Source organism: Mobula birostris, chromosome 4 (genome assembly GCF_030028105.1).
Source record: "Mobula birostris isolate sMobBir1 chromosome 4, sMobBir1.hap1, whole genome shotgun sequence".
In the NCBI taxonomy this organism is placed as follows: domain Eukaryota; kingdom Metazoa; phylum Chordata; class Chondrichthyes; order Myliobatiformes; family Myliobatidae; genus Mobula; species Mobula birostris.
Genome location: NC_092373.1, coordinates 2777639 through 2792937, shown reverse-complemented (window position 1 = coordinate 2792937; position 15299 = coordinate 2777639). Strand labels below are relative to the sequence as shown.

Here is a 15299-nt window from a genome sequence, read left to right as displayed (position 1 = left end):
TTCATCAGGGTCCGTGATGGAGGAGCCATCAGCAGCCAGTAACTCCACTAGCTGCTTTTGAACTCCCCGCCACTTCTCCAACGAGTAGAAGAAGGGTGAGCCACGGTCCAAATCCTGCACCTCGGGACTGCTGGAACCGCAGATTCCTTAGTGCGTCCTTCTTCTCCTGGTGTTCCTGCCATGGAAGTTGGTCCCAGCGGTCAGACCAAGACGGGACTCTAGGTCAAGCAATGCTCTCTCAAGCTGCTCAATCTCAGAGCCCCGCCTCTGTCGACCCCCTAATGTACTCCCGACATAAAAAATGGATGTGGGCTTTGCCCACATCCCACCATAGCCGAAGGGAGCAGAAATCTGCCCGTTTCTCTCTCCAGGTGACCCAGAACGCTCGGAACGAATCCTGGAATCGGCTGTCCTCCAGCAGCCGGTTGTTAAAATGCCAATACCCGGATCCGAGCATGACACTGGCCACATGGAGGACACCGACACACGGGAGATGTGAGCCCGAGAGATATACAGGCGGTCTATGCGGGAACCTCCCTCTCCAGACCTTCTCGAGAAGGCGCTAGAGTCGGGGTGAAGATTCCGCCAGCTGTCCACCAAGTCAAAGGAGCCGACTAGCTCCTTTAACTTTTACGCCGGTGCTGGGTCGCGTTGGAGGCCCGAGCGGTCCTCCACCTCAAGGGTACAGTTGAAGCCTCCCCCGAGGATGATGCAGTCCCCAGGATCGATGGAACTCAGCAGAGTGGACAGCTGACAAAATAGGTGCGTCTGCATCACCCCGCGCCTCGGAGCATACGCATTGATAAAATACAGAGGTACATCACCCAGGGGCACAGCCAGGTGGAGCAGGCGGCCGGGCACGATTTCTGGCTGGAAGGTCGGGGCCAACAGGATCGCCACCCCGCTGGAGTTGGAGCTGAGGTGGCTCATGTAGACCCCGCCCTGCCACTCCAGGAGCCAAGCAGACTCGTCCCTCGGGATGGTATGGGTTTCCTGCAGGAAACTCATCGCACATCTCCCATCCCTGAGGACTGAGAGATTGTTATATCTGTGGAGAGGGCCCCTGCTACCGTCTACGTTTAGACTAGCTATGGTGAGCTTTATGTCGGGAGTACACTAGGCCTCGGCACCAGTACCCTTCCCGGTGAGAGCGGAGGAGCCCTCAACCACACTATCCCGAAGAAAAGCAAGAATGCTCTTTGCTGTCCGGGCCCGAGTGTTGCCAACGCCACCCTGTGACCCGCCATCTCCCAAAGGAGCGAGGCTGCTTCCCTCACCAGGTCATCCAGGAAGGATTCAGCTGTCGCCTGTCATTCCCAGACACAGCATTCCTCTTCCCCTCTCCCTTCCGTCTGAGGATGACAGGCAGAGACTTCACCAGCCTCGGCAATCTAGACCAACAAAGAGAGGCTAGTTTCGGCCGATGCTTTGCACCCTCAGAGGTGAGAATGAGCTTTCTGATTTCCTCCAGAGGTATCAATACCGATTTCTCAGGAGGGGTGAGGGTGTTCATTGTCTCGCTATCAAAGGGGTCTCCCACACCCCCATCTTCCTCCCCGTGTTTTCTAATAGACGGCTGCACTTGTGACCCACACTGCACAGCAGGTACCTCACTCATACCTGCCCGCTCCACCGTCGCATCAGCCTTATCACAGTTACAACAATGGAGGGATAATCCCCAGGGACTAGTTGATGGGATTGGCATGCAGAGTACGTCACCCTCCCCAGGAGACGGGTACGAGGTGGACCCCAGTAACTCTGGTCCTAGGGGTCAACCAGCAGCCTGAGGCCGCTCTCTCCTCTGCACTTGCATTATTCGATACACTTGCCTCCAGGGAGGCACTAACTACTCAGTCCTGGGTGGAGGGCTCCAGGGCTGTCTCAGTTGTGCAAACAGGGCTAACACTACCTTTCTGCACAAGCACTCCACCTACCACAGGACTGGAGGCTACATCTGGGGATTCAGGTCTAGAACCAACCTCCACCCGGATTCCCACCTCTTCCTGGGACTCCCCCGCACCTACATTCCCTGCCCCCTTGGGGGAACGTTCCCTTCTCCTCTTTACGCCGGAGGAGCACATGGCTGCAGGGTTCACCGATGCAGCGGCACTCTCCAATTCCATCGCCTCTTCCACCTGCGCACTTCCCCGAACTTCCTGCTCCACTTCAGGGCAAGTGGGCGTGGGCTCTGCGTTCTCGGGGTCTGACTTGTTAGGGTGTTTGTACAAACCCCATTTCCAGAAAAATTGGGATATTTTCCAAAATGAAATAATAACAAAAATCCGTGATACGTTAATTCACATGAACCTCTATCTAACTGACAAAAGTACAAAGAAAAGATTTTCAATAGTTTTACTGACCAACTTAATTGTATTTTGTAAACATACACAAATTTAGAATTTGATGGCTGCAACACACTCAACAAAAGTTGGGACAGAGGCACGTTTACCATTGTGTTACATCACCTTTCCTTTTAATAACACTTTTTAATCGTTTTGGAACTGAGGATACTAATTGTAGTAGATTTGCAATTGGAAATTTTGTCCATTCTTGCTTGATATAAGACTTCAGCTGCTCAACAGTCTGTGGTCTCCGTTGTCTGATTCTCCTCTTCGTGATGCGCCATTCATTTTCAGAGTGAATGGTAGCTTCACATACGTGCAACTCACCCATGCCGTGGGCACTGATGCACCCCCATACCATCACAGATGCTGGCTTTTGCACCTTTCGCTGATAACAACCTGGATGGTCGTTTTCATCTTTGGCACGGAGAACTCGATGCCCGATTTTTCCGAAAACTAGCTGAAATGTGGACTCATCTGACCACAGCACACGGTTCCACAGTATTTCGGTCCATCTGAGATGAGCTCAGGCCCAGAGAACTCGCCGGCGTTTCTGCATATAGTTGATGTACGGCTTCCTCCTTGCGTAATACAGTTTCAAGTTGCATTTCTGGATGCAGCGACGGACTGTGTTGAGTGACAATGGTTTTCCGAAGTACTCCCGAGCCCAGGTGGCTATAATTGTCACAGTAGCATGACGGTTTCTTAGGCAGTGCCGCCTGAGGGCTCGAAGATCACGCGCATTCAACAGTGGTTTCCGACCTTGCCCTTTACGCACTGAGATGTCTCTGAATTCTCTGAATCTTTTCACAATATTATGTACTGTAAACGTTGAAAGACCTAAGTTCTCTGCAATCTTCCGTTGAGAAATATTCCTTTTGAATTGACTAGCAATTCTCTCACGAATTTTGGCACAAAGGGGTGAGCCACGACCCATCCTTGCTTGTAAAGACTGAGCCTTTGATAGATGCTACTTTTACACCCAGCCATGATACCTCACCTGCTACCAATTAGCCTGTTTAATGTGGAGTCTTCCAAACCGGTGTTACTTGAATATTCTGTGCACTTTTCAATCTTATTTTAACTCTGTCCCAACTTTTGTTGAGTGTGTTGCAGCCATCAAATTCTAAATTTGTGTATATTTACAAAATACAATTAAGTTGGTCAGTAAAACTACTGAAAATCTTTTCTTTGTACTTTTGTCAGTTAAATGAAGTTTCACGTGAATTAACATATCACAGATTTTTGTTTTTATTGCATTTTGGAAAATATCCCAACTTTTCTGGAAATGGGGTTTGTATTTCTTCTCCGCTTTCTTGCCCCGAACAGGCTCCACCCCGTCCACTGCCAGAACCTCCCTGCACGTAGCATCAAGATCTCCCACCTGAACTACGGGGGCAGGAGCAGGGGCTGAAACAGGCACAGGACAGGAATGGGCAGCTGGAGATTGATATGGAGTGAGACAGGGCTGTGTGTGTGTGGAGGGGGGTGTGTGCCATGGGTTGGAAAGGTCTAGCCTCTGGGACAGTTGTTCTCAAGTGACCATAGAACATTGAACAAACGGCACAAGGACAAGCCCTTCGGCCCACAGTGCTGCTGCTGACCAGTCAACAAAATTGAATTGAATTGACTTTATTACTTGCATCCTTCACATACATGAAGAGTAAAAATCTTCACGTTACGTCTCTGTTTAAATGTGCAATGTGCAATTTATAGTAATTAATAATAAATATTATGTACAACAGGATAGTCAATATAACATAGGAATACAATTGCATCAGCATGAATTAATCAGTCTGATGGCCTGGTGGAAGAAGCTGTTCCGGAGCCTGTTGGTCCTGGCTTTTATGCTGCAGTACCGTTTCCCAGATGGTAGCAGCTGGAACAGTTTAAGATTGGGGTGACTCAGGTCCCCAATGATCCTTCGGGCCCATTTTACACGCCCGTCCTTGTAAATGTCCTGAATCATGGGAAGTTCACAACTACAGATGCGCTGGGCTGTTCGCACCTCTCTCTGCAGAGTCCTGCGATTAAGGGAGGTACAATCCCCATACCAGGCAGTGATGCAGCCGGTCAGGATGCTCTCAATTGTGCTCCTGTAGAAAGTTCTTAGAATTTGGGGGGCCATACCAAACTTCTTCACCCGTCTGAGGTGAAAGAGGTGCTGTTGTGCCTTTTTCACCACAAAGACAGTATGTACAGACCATGTGAGATTCTCGGTGATGTGTATGCGGAGGAACTTAAAGCTGTTCACTCTTTCAACCCCAGATCCATTGATGTCAATAGAGGTTAGCCCGTCTCCATTCCTCCTGTAGTCCACAATCAGCTCCTTTGTTTTCTCGACATTGAGGGGGAGGTTGCTTTCTTGACACCACTGTGTCAGAGAGATGATTTCTTTCTTCCCTGTAGGCTACCTCGTTATTGTTTGAGATTAGGCCAATCAGTGTAGTGTCATCAGCAGATTTAATTAGCAGATTGGAGCTGTGGGTGGTGACACAGTCAAGGGTATACAGAGAGTAAAGGAGGGGGCTTAGTTCACAGCCCTGAGGGGCTCCTGTGTTGAGGGGCAGAGGTGAGGGAGCCCACTCTTACCACCTGCCAGTGATCTGACAGGGAGTCCAGGATCCAGCTACACAAGGCGGGGTGAAGGCTGAGGTCTCCGAGCTTCTTGTCAAGCCTGGAGGGAATTATGTTGAATGCTGGACTGTAGTCCAAGAACAGCATTCTCACATAATCCTCCTCCTCCAGATGTGTAAGGACAGTGTGTAGAGCAGTGGCTATTGCTCATCTGTCAATCGGTTGTGTCGGTAGGTGAATTGTAGGGTGTCCAGTTTGGGTGGTAGCAAGCTGCAGATGAAATCCTTGACCAGCCTCTCAAAGCATTTGCTTATTATTGAGGTGAGTGCGACAGGACACCAGTCGTTCAGGCATGTTACCTTAGCCTTGTTAGGGACAGGACAATGGTGGATGTTTTGAAGCAGGAGAGGGAGAGATTAAAAATATCTGTAAGCACACCTGCCATTTGTGCTGCGCACGTCCTGCGTACCCGTCTTGGGATGCCGTCCGGTCCCGCAGCCTTGGCGACTGTCCACTCGGAAACACCTGCGTACTCAGCCTCGGAGATGACCAAGATGGTGGTTGCATCCTCTGCAGGTCTCCTCAGGGGCTCAGTACTGGCGACATTGAATTGAGCATGAAAAAGATTTGGCTTGTCTGGGAGAGAGGCATCAATGTTGGAAACTCCACTGCGTTTAGCTTTGAAGTCTGCGATGGTGTGCAGACCTTGCCATAAGCTGCATGTGCTGTTGGTGGAAAAGTTGTGTACAGGAGGTACAGGACACATGGTGGGAAGGTGGAGAGAGTTGGCACTACCTGATCGGGATCTCTGATGAAGGGTGTGAAGCTGAGGCAAAGAATCACTCCCTCCACAGATGAGTGTTTCCAGCGTTTATCTCAGGGTTCCTGTGGCTGCCACATTTTGCTTTCCTGCTGATGCTGCGGACAGATCACTGCTGCCACCCTGTGGTGGTTTGGGGGAACTGCCAGGAAAGTGAATGTGATCCCAGAGACAGAATAAGGTTTAATATCACTGGCAGATGTTGTGAAATATGTTATTTTGTGGCAGCAGTACATTGCAATACGTAATGATGAAGCTATAAATTGCAATCTGAAAGATAAATTAAAAATTAAATAACTGGTATAAAAAGAGAAGAAATAGTGAGGTTGTATTCATTGTCCAGTCAGAAATCTGATGCCGGAGGTAACGAAGCTGTTCCTGAAACATTGAGTGTGTCTTCAGGCTTCTGTACCTCCGCCTTGATGGTGGCAATGAGAAGAGAGAATATCCTGGGTGATGGGGGCCCTTAATGATGAAAGCTGCCTTCCTGAGGCATCACCTTTTGAAGCTGTCCTCGATGCTGGGGAGGCTGGTGCCCGTGATGGAGCTGGCTGAGTTTACAACTTTCTGCAGCTTTTTCTGACCCTGTGCAGTGGCCCCTCCATACCAGACAGTGATGTAACCAGTTAGAATGCTCTCCACCTGGTACATCTGTAGAAATTTGAGAGTCTTTGGTGACAAACTGTTCCCATCCTGATTCAGTCCCCACCCTCATACCATTCCCATTATGATCTCCTCCCTGAGGCCGAATGCCCAGCAAATAACTTCCTGCTCAATGTCAACAGGATGAAGGAGGTGTTCAGCAGCTTCAGGAGATTGGCGCCACTCACACCCCTCTTCACATCGGTGGCACAGCAGGGAGCTGCAAGGAGTTTCAAACCCCTGAGAGTGCACATCACACCCAACACATCCTCCTCAGTTAGGAAAGCTCACGAGCACCCTTTACTCTCTGAGGAGAACTGGGCCTTGCATGTCCATTCTCACGGCATTCTGTGGTTGTACAGTAGACAGCATCCCAAAAAGCTGTGTCACTGTTTGCTACGGAAACTGTATTGCTGCAGACAGGTAGTCAAAACTGCCCAACGTCTCACCAGCAGGAGTCTCCCCGCCATCAACGGAAAGGTGCCAGAAAAGGGCCAGTAACATCATGAAGGATCCCACCCACCCTGCTCATGGACTGTTTGTCCCACTCCCATCAGGGAGGAGGCTACGTAGCATCCACACCAGGACCACCAGGCTCAGACAGTTCCTTTCCCCATGTGGTAGAGGGACGTGAGTATAGATGTGCAACGCCTCCTCTTAATGGAGAGATGTTGTGAGCTTTCCCAAGTGAGTAGGATATGTTCCGGAACCACGAGAGGTTCTTGTCTCTGAGTTGGTGAAGATCAGTGTGTTGTTTGACTCATTCCCTGGTTACATACAACCTGATCGTGCCTCATTGAACTCTGAATGCCTGTGCTGTGTGACTGAATAGAATTTCTTTGTTGTCGGCAGATGAGCTGGAGTGTGTTCCAAGAGAAGAGCGAAGATGAGCGCCGTGCAGACAGGTGGGGGGCTGTCAGATTACGTTCTCCATGCAAAGGACTGTATGACGTACGAGCGTAAGAAACAGGAGCACAATCAGTCCATTTGGCCCATCGAGTCTGGTCTGTCATTCCATCATGGCTGATTTATTAATTCTCTCAGTCCCATTCTCCTGCCTTCTCCCTGTGACCTTTTGACGTTCTGACTAATTAAGAATTGGTCAACCTCAGCTTTAAATACACCCAGTAACTTGGCCTCCACAGCCGTCTGTGACAATAAATTCCACAGATTCTCCACCCTCTGGCTAAAGAAATTCCTCTTCATCTCTGTTCTAAATGGGCATCTCTCTGTTCTGAGGCTGTGCCCTCTGGTGTTGAACTTCCCCTCTGTAGGAAACACCCTCTCCACATCCACTCTATCTAGGCTTCAGTGAGATCCCCCTCATCTCCAGCGAGTGCAGGCCCAGACCCATCGAATCCTCATACATTAACCCTTTCATTCCCGGATCGTTCTCGTGAACTGCTCTGGAGCATCCCCAATTTCCGCACATCCTTTCTTAGATCAGGGGCCCAAGGCTGCTCATTATACTCCCAATGTGGACTGACCAATGCCTTATGAAGCCTCAGCATCAAATCCTTGCTCTTGTATTCTAGCCCTCTTGAGATGAATGCTAACATTGCATTTGCCTTCCTCACCACCAACTCAACCTGCAAGTTAACCTTCAGGGACCCCTGTACGAGGAGGTCCCTTTGCACCTCGGATTTTTGACCCCTCAGAATCCCCTCTAGTCACCTACAGGTAGCGACCACAGATGTTAGGTTCCCTGCTCTACAGTTCCCTTAATATTCTTCACCATCCTTGTTAATTACAAGCCCAATTTTAGTCACCCTCCAATTTCCCAACAAGGTGATGCACACATCACAGCCAGGTCTCTTGCAATGTCCTCTCTAGTTTCCCACTGTTGTTGAACATACCGTACCAGACCAGACCCAGGGGATTTATTCACCCTCTCACCGTACCGGACCCAGCCCGGGGGATTTATTCACCCTGTCACTGTACCAGACCAGACCCAGGGGGTTTATTCACCCTCACGCCGTACTGGACCCGGCCCGGGGGATTTATTCACCCTCACACTGTACCAGACCAGACCCAGGGGATTTTTTCACCCTCACGCCGTACCGGACCCAGCCCGGGGGATTTATTCACCCTCACGCCGTACCGGACCCGGGCCAGGGGATTTATTCACCCTGTCACTGTACCAGACCAGACCCAGGGGATTTATTCACCCTCACACCGTACCGGACCAGGCCCAGGGGATTTATTCACCCTCACACCGTACCGGACCAGGCCTGGGGGATTTATTCACCCTGTCACTGTACCAGACCAGACCCAGGGGATTTATTCACCCTCACACCGTCCCGGACCAGACCAGACCCAGGGGATTTATTCACCCTGTCACTGTACCAGACCAGACCCAGGGGATTTATTCACCCTCACACCGTCCCGGACCAGACCAGACCCAGGGGATTTATTCACCCTCACGCCGTACTGGACCCGGCCCGGGGGATTTATTCACCCTCACACTGTACCAGACCAGACCCAGGGGATTTATTCACCCTCACACTGTCCCGGACCGGACCCAGGGGATTTATTCACCCTCATACATTTTAAGACAATCAGCAGCACTTCAATTTCAAGTTCAGTTTATTGTCATTCAGTTTTACACACGTATACTGTCAAACAAAACGTTCCTGTGGACCAAGGTATACAACACAGTACATGCAACTCACACACAGTGAAACAACTTTACTCCAGACCAAGGCGTTCAACACAGTACGGGTAACTCACAGACAGCACACAAGGTAATATTACCACAAGTAGGAAGGTTCGTTTAACACACAAGCTGGAAAGTGATCAGTGTTACGCTACTGGCTGTTCATGTGTGATGAGACCTGGTTGGTGGCAGAGAGTTCAATAGACTCACGGCCCAGGGGAAGAAGCTCTTTCCCATCCGAACAGCCCTTGTCCTAATGCTAAGTTACCTCCTGCTTGATGGAGGGGACAAATCAATTGTTGGATGGAGAGATTATTGACAAGGCTCCTGATAAATATCCTTGATATCCTGTCAGCAGGACATCCTGTGGTCAGATGCCTTCTGCTGTAATGAACTATCTCAACATCCGAAGTCAGCTCATCTCAGCAGAGGAGAGATGCTCTGGGATGTCCATATTGATCCTTGGGAGCTGATAGAGAGCCAAACATCTTTCCTTCCCAACAGCACAAGATACAGGAGGAGAATTAGGCCATTTGGCCCATCGAGTCTGCTCTGTCATTTCATCCTGGCTGATCCAATTTTCCCCGTATCCCTTCACGCCAATCAAGAACCTATCGACCTCTACCTTAGATATACCCAATGACATTGCAGCCACAGCTGCCTGTTGCAAAGAATTCCACAGATTCACCACCGTATGGCTAAAGAAATACCTCCTCATCTCCATTCTAAAAGATTGCCCCTTTATTGTAAGTATTATAAGACATAGGAGCAGAATTAGGCCATTTGGCCCATCAAGTCTGCTCTGCCATTCCATCATGGCTGATCTGTTTTCCCCTTCCTCAGCCCCACTCCCCAGCCTTCTCCCTGTAACCTTTGATGCCATGTCCAATCAAGAACATAACAACCTCTATCTTAAATACACCCAACGACCTGGCCTCCACAGCTGCCTGTGGTAATAAATTCCACAAACATACCACACTCTGGCTAAAGAAATTTCTCCGCATCTCTGTTTTAAATGGGCGCCCCTCTATCCTGAGGCTGTGCCCTCTTGTCCTAGACTCCCCCACCATGGGAAACATCCTTTCCACATCTACTCTGTCTAGGCCTTTCAACATTCGAAAGACTTGAATGAGATCCCACCTCATCCTTCTAAATTCCAGCGAGTACAGACCCAGAGCCATCAGACGATCCTCATATGATAACCCTTTCATTCCTTGAATCACCCTTGTGAACTTCTTCTGAACCCTCTCCAATGTCAGCACATCTTTTCAAAACTGTTCACAATACTCAAGGTGAGGCCTCACCAGTGCCTTATAAAGACTCAGCATCACATCCCTGCTCTTGTATTCTGGACCTCTTGAAATAAATGCTAACATTCCATTTGCCTTCCTCACCACTGACTCGACCTGCAAGTTAACCTTCAGGGTGTCTGCATAAGGACTCCCAAGTCCCTCTGCATCTCAGATTTCTGGATTTTCTCTTTGTTTAGAAAACAGTCCGCACAATTATTTCTACTACCAAAGTGCATGACCATGCGTTTTTCAACATTGTATTTCATTTGCCACTTTCTTGCCCATTCTCCTAATCTGTCTCAGTCTTCCTGCATCCTACCTGTTTCCTCAACACTACCTGCCCCTCCACCAATCTTCATATCATCTGCAAACTTAGCAACAAGGCCATCTATTCCACCATCTAAATCATTTATATTTCGCATAAAAAGAAATGGTCCCAACACTGACCCCTGTGGAACACCACTAGTCACTGGCAGCCAACCAGACAATTTTCCTTTTATTCCCACTCGCTGCCTTCTGAAAGTCCAAATATACAACATCCACTGCATCCCCTTTAGCTAATCTGCTCAAAGAATTCAACAGGTTCGTCAGGCAGGATTTTCCCTGAAGGAAACCATGCTGACTTTGTCCTATCTTGTCCTGTGTCACCAAGTACTCCATAACCTCATCCTTAACAATTGATTCTAACATCTTCCCAACCACTGAGGTCAGGCTAACTGGTCTATAATTTCCTTTCTGCTGCCTTCCTCCTTTCTTAAACGGTGAAGTGACATTTGCTATTTTCTAGTCCTCTGGCACCGCGACAGAGTCCAATGATTTTTGAAAGATCATTACTAATGCATGCACAATCTCTACTGCTACCTCATTCAGAACCCTAAGCTGCAGTTCATCTGGTCTGGGTGACTTATGTACCCTTAGGTCTTTCAGCTTTTTGAGCACCTTCTCCCTGGTAATAGTAACTGTACTCACTTCTCTTCCTTCACACCCCCCAACATCTGTCACACTGTTAATGTCTTCCACAGTGAAGATTGATGCAAAATACTCATTTAGTTCATCTGTCATCTCCTTGGCCCCTGTTATTGTTTCTCCAGCCTCATTTTCTAGTGGTCCTATATCCACTCTCATCTCTCTTTTTATTTTTTATACACTTAAAAAAAGCTTTTACTATCCACTTTGATATTGTTTGCTAGCTTGCTTTCATATTTCATCTTTTCCCTCCTAATGATTCATTTGTAGGTTTTTAAATTGCTCTCGCTATCTTCCCACTAATTTTTGCTTTATTGTATGTTCTGTCTTTTGGTTTTACATTAGCTTTGACTTCCCTTGTCAGCCATGGTTGTACTATTTTGCCATTTGAGTATTTCTTCAGTTTTGGAATACCCATGTCCTGCACCTTCCTCATTTTCCCCAGAAATGTACGGCATTGCAGCTCTGCTGACATCCCTGCCAGCTTATTTTGGTCAACTCCTCTCTCGTACCACTGTAATTTCCCTAACTCCACTGAAATACTGCTACATCAGACTTTACTCTCTCCCTATCAAATCTCAAGTTGAACTCAGTCATATTGTGATTACTGTCTCCTAAGGGTTCCTTTGTCTTAAACTCCCTAATCACCTCCGGTTCATTATATAACAACCAATTCAGTACAGCTGATCCCCAAGTAGGCTCAACGACAAACTGCTCTAAAAAGCCATCACATAGGCATTCAACAAACTCAATCTCTTGAGATCCATTACCAACTGATAATCCCAATCAACCTGCATGTTGAAATCTCCCATGACTATCCCATTTCCTTTTCTCCTGACGGTCACCCAGCTACTCGCCTCCTGCAGCTTTGGGGTGACTACTTCCCTGTAACTCTGATCAATTATCTCCTCACTCTCCCGTACAGGCTGAAGATCATCCAGCTGCTGCTCCAGATCCCTAACATGGACTTCAAGGAGCTGCAGCAGATGTTGTTCCCTGGGAGATACTGAGGGTCTGTTCTTTGGTCTTAGACTCTCCCACCGTAGGAAACATCCTCTCACATCCACTCTATCAAGGCCTTTCACCATTTGATAGGTTTCAATGAGGTCACCCCTCATTCTTCTTCTTCCAGTGAATACAGGCCCAGAGCCATCAAATGCTCTTCATATGACAAGCCATTCAATCCTGGAATCATTTTAATGAACCTCCTTTGAACCCTCTCCAGTTTCAGCACATCTTTTCTAAGATAAGGCACCCAAACCCACTCACAATATTCTGCTGAGGGCTCACTGGTAATTTATGAAGTTTCAACATTATATCCTCTCTTTTATTTTGTAGTCTTATTGCTATGTCCAGAGAAGTCCATTGGACAGAGTTCAGAGGAGGCTCACGAGGATGATTCTGGGAATTACGGGGTTAACATATGAGGAGCATTTGGCAGTAATCACTGGAATTTAGAAGAATGGGGGAGGGGGGAATCTCATTGAAGCCTACTGAATGTTGAAAGGCCTTTTTTGGGTGGATGTGGGGAGGATGCTTCCTATGGTGGAGATATCCAGAACTATAGACACAGCCTCAAAATTGAGGGGCAACCTTTTAGAATAGAGGTAAGGAGGAATTTTTTTGGACAGGGCAGTGAATCTGTGGAATGCACTGCCACAGACAGTGATAGAGGCCAGGTCCGTGCCTATACTTAAAACAGAAGCTGATCATTTCCTGATTGGTCAGGGCATCAAAGGATATTGTGAGAAGGTAGGTGTATGGGGTTGAGTGGGATCCGGGATCAGCCATGATGGAATGGTGGAGCAGACTCGATGGGCTGAATGGCCTAATTCTCCTTTGTCTTATGACTTATGAATTTGTCTTCCTCACCACAGACTCAACCTGCAAATTAACCTTTAGGGAATCCTATGGAAGGACTCCCAAGTCCCTTTGCATCTCAGTTTTTTGTAATTTCTCTACATTTAGTGAATAGGCCTTTCATTTCTTCTACCAAAGTGCATGACCATACACTTCCTGACACTGTATTCCATCTGCCACTTCTTCATCCATAATCTGTCCAAGTCCTTCTGTAGCCTCTCTACTTCCTCAAAACTATCTGCCCCTCCACCTATCTTCATATCGTCTGCAAACTTTGCAACAAAGCCATGAATTCCTTCATCCAAATTATTGACGTGTATCAAAAAGAAACTGTCCCAACGCAGGTCCCTGAGGATCACCACCGGTCACCGGCAGCCAGCCAGGAAAGGCTCCCTGTATTCCCACTCCTTGCCTCCTGCCAATCAGCCGCTGCTTTACCCATGCTAGAATCTTTTCTGTGATACCACGGGCTCGTAGCTGGTTAAGTAGCCTCATGTGTGGCACCTTGTCAAAGGCCTTCTGAAAATCGGACACCTTCCATCGGTGCTGAGTTCTTCTAGCATTTTGTGCGGTGGCATCCAGTGTTACTGCCTGCCCGTGGTAACGTGCACCTAATGCTGGAGGAACTAAGCAGGTCAGGCAGCGTGTACGGGAAGAATAAAACATCGGCGTTTCAGCCTGAGACCTTTCTTCAGGGCGTTAGCCCCCGACCTCCTCTCCGAGCAACCGCCCCCCACCGCACCCCCACTCGAAGGTGCTTTATGAGCAGAATCTCAGCATCCTCACGTGGTACGTTGTCCCACAAAGGAAGTTGTTGTAGAGCCCATGTCCTGGAAGGTCCTCAGTGCCCCTGTGTGGGATAGAGTGGGGTGTAGACCTTGGCTACAGGACAGATGGACACACCAGTGGGATGGGGATGAGGTGTTGGAACGACCTTCCATTGAGCTCCTGGCTGTGCCAGCTAACTCCTGTTCCTCCTGTCCACAGGTCCCCAGCAACTGAGGTGAACACCCTGAAGGCACCACCAGCGCCGGTAATGCAGAAGAAGAGGACAGAAAGGAAGGCTGATCAAAATCTGCATGAAGGTACGAGATTGAAACCTACCAATAGAGTGGCTGTTCAAAGGATGTTTCTAGTGCTGGGGAGTCTGGCACCAGAGGGACATCCATTTAGAAAGAACGCAAAGAGGTAATGCTGAGGCTTTATCAGACATTGGTCAGATCACAGTTGGAATACTGTGAGCAGTTCTAAGCTCCTTATCTATGAAAAGACATGCAGGTATCTTCCTCAACCCCATTTCCTGGCCCTCTCCCCGTAATCATTGATGCCATGTCCGATCAAGAACCTATCGATCTCTGCCGTAAATACACCAAATGACCTGGCCTCCACAGCTTTACGTTGCAAGAAATTCCACAAACTCACCACCCTCTGGCTAAAGAAATTTTTCCACATCTGTTTTGAATGGAAGCCCCTCTATCCTGAGGCTGTGCCCTCTTGTCCTAGACTCCCCCACCATGGGAAACATCCTTTCCACATCTACTCTGTCTAGGTCTCTCAACATTCGAAAGGTTTCAATGAGATCCCCCCCCACCCCCCCCGCCTATCCTTCTAAATTCCAGTGAGTACAGACCCAGAGCCATCAAACGTTCCTCAAATGATAACCCTTTCATTCCAGGAATGATCCTTGTGAACCTCCTCTGAACCCTCTCCAATGCCAGCACATCTTTTCTAAGATGAGGGGCACAAAGCTGTTCACAATACTCAAGGTGAGGCCTCACCGGTGCCTTATAAAACCTCAGCATCACATCCCTGCTCTTGTATTCTAGACCTCTTGAAATGAATGCTAACATGGCATTTGCCTTCCTCACCACCGACTCAACCTGTAAGTTAAACTGAGGGTTCTGCACAAGGACTCCCAAGTCCCTTTGCGTCTCAGATATTTTAATTTTCTCCACTTTTAGAAAATAGTCTGCACGTTTATTTATACTGCCAAAGTGCATGACCATGCATTTTCCAACATTGTATTTCATTTACCACTTTCTTGCCCGTTGTGCTAATATGTCTAAGTCCTTCTGCATCCTACCTGTTTCCTCAACACTACCTGCCCCTCCACCAGTCTTTGTATCATCTGCTAACTTGACAAC

At 48.3% G+C, this 15299-nt stretch overlaps 1 protein-coding gene across 2 annotated transcripts in view; it reads left to right on the top strand.

Moving 5' to 3' along the window:
* Window positions 1-15299, top strand: part of p3h2 (prolyl 3-hydroxylase 2) — a 118302-nt gene that overhangs the window by 78690 nt on the left and 24313 nt on the right. For both annotated transcript variants that reach the window (XM_072254862.1, XM_072254861.1), the window contains exons 7-8: window positions 7234-7286; window positions 14143-14240. In XM_072254862.1, coding sequence (XP_072110963.1) covers window positions 7234-7286; window positions 14143-14240 — 151 coding nt within the window. The remainder of the gene's footprint in view (window positions 1-7233; window positions 7287-14142; window positions 14241-15299) is intronic.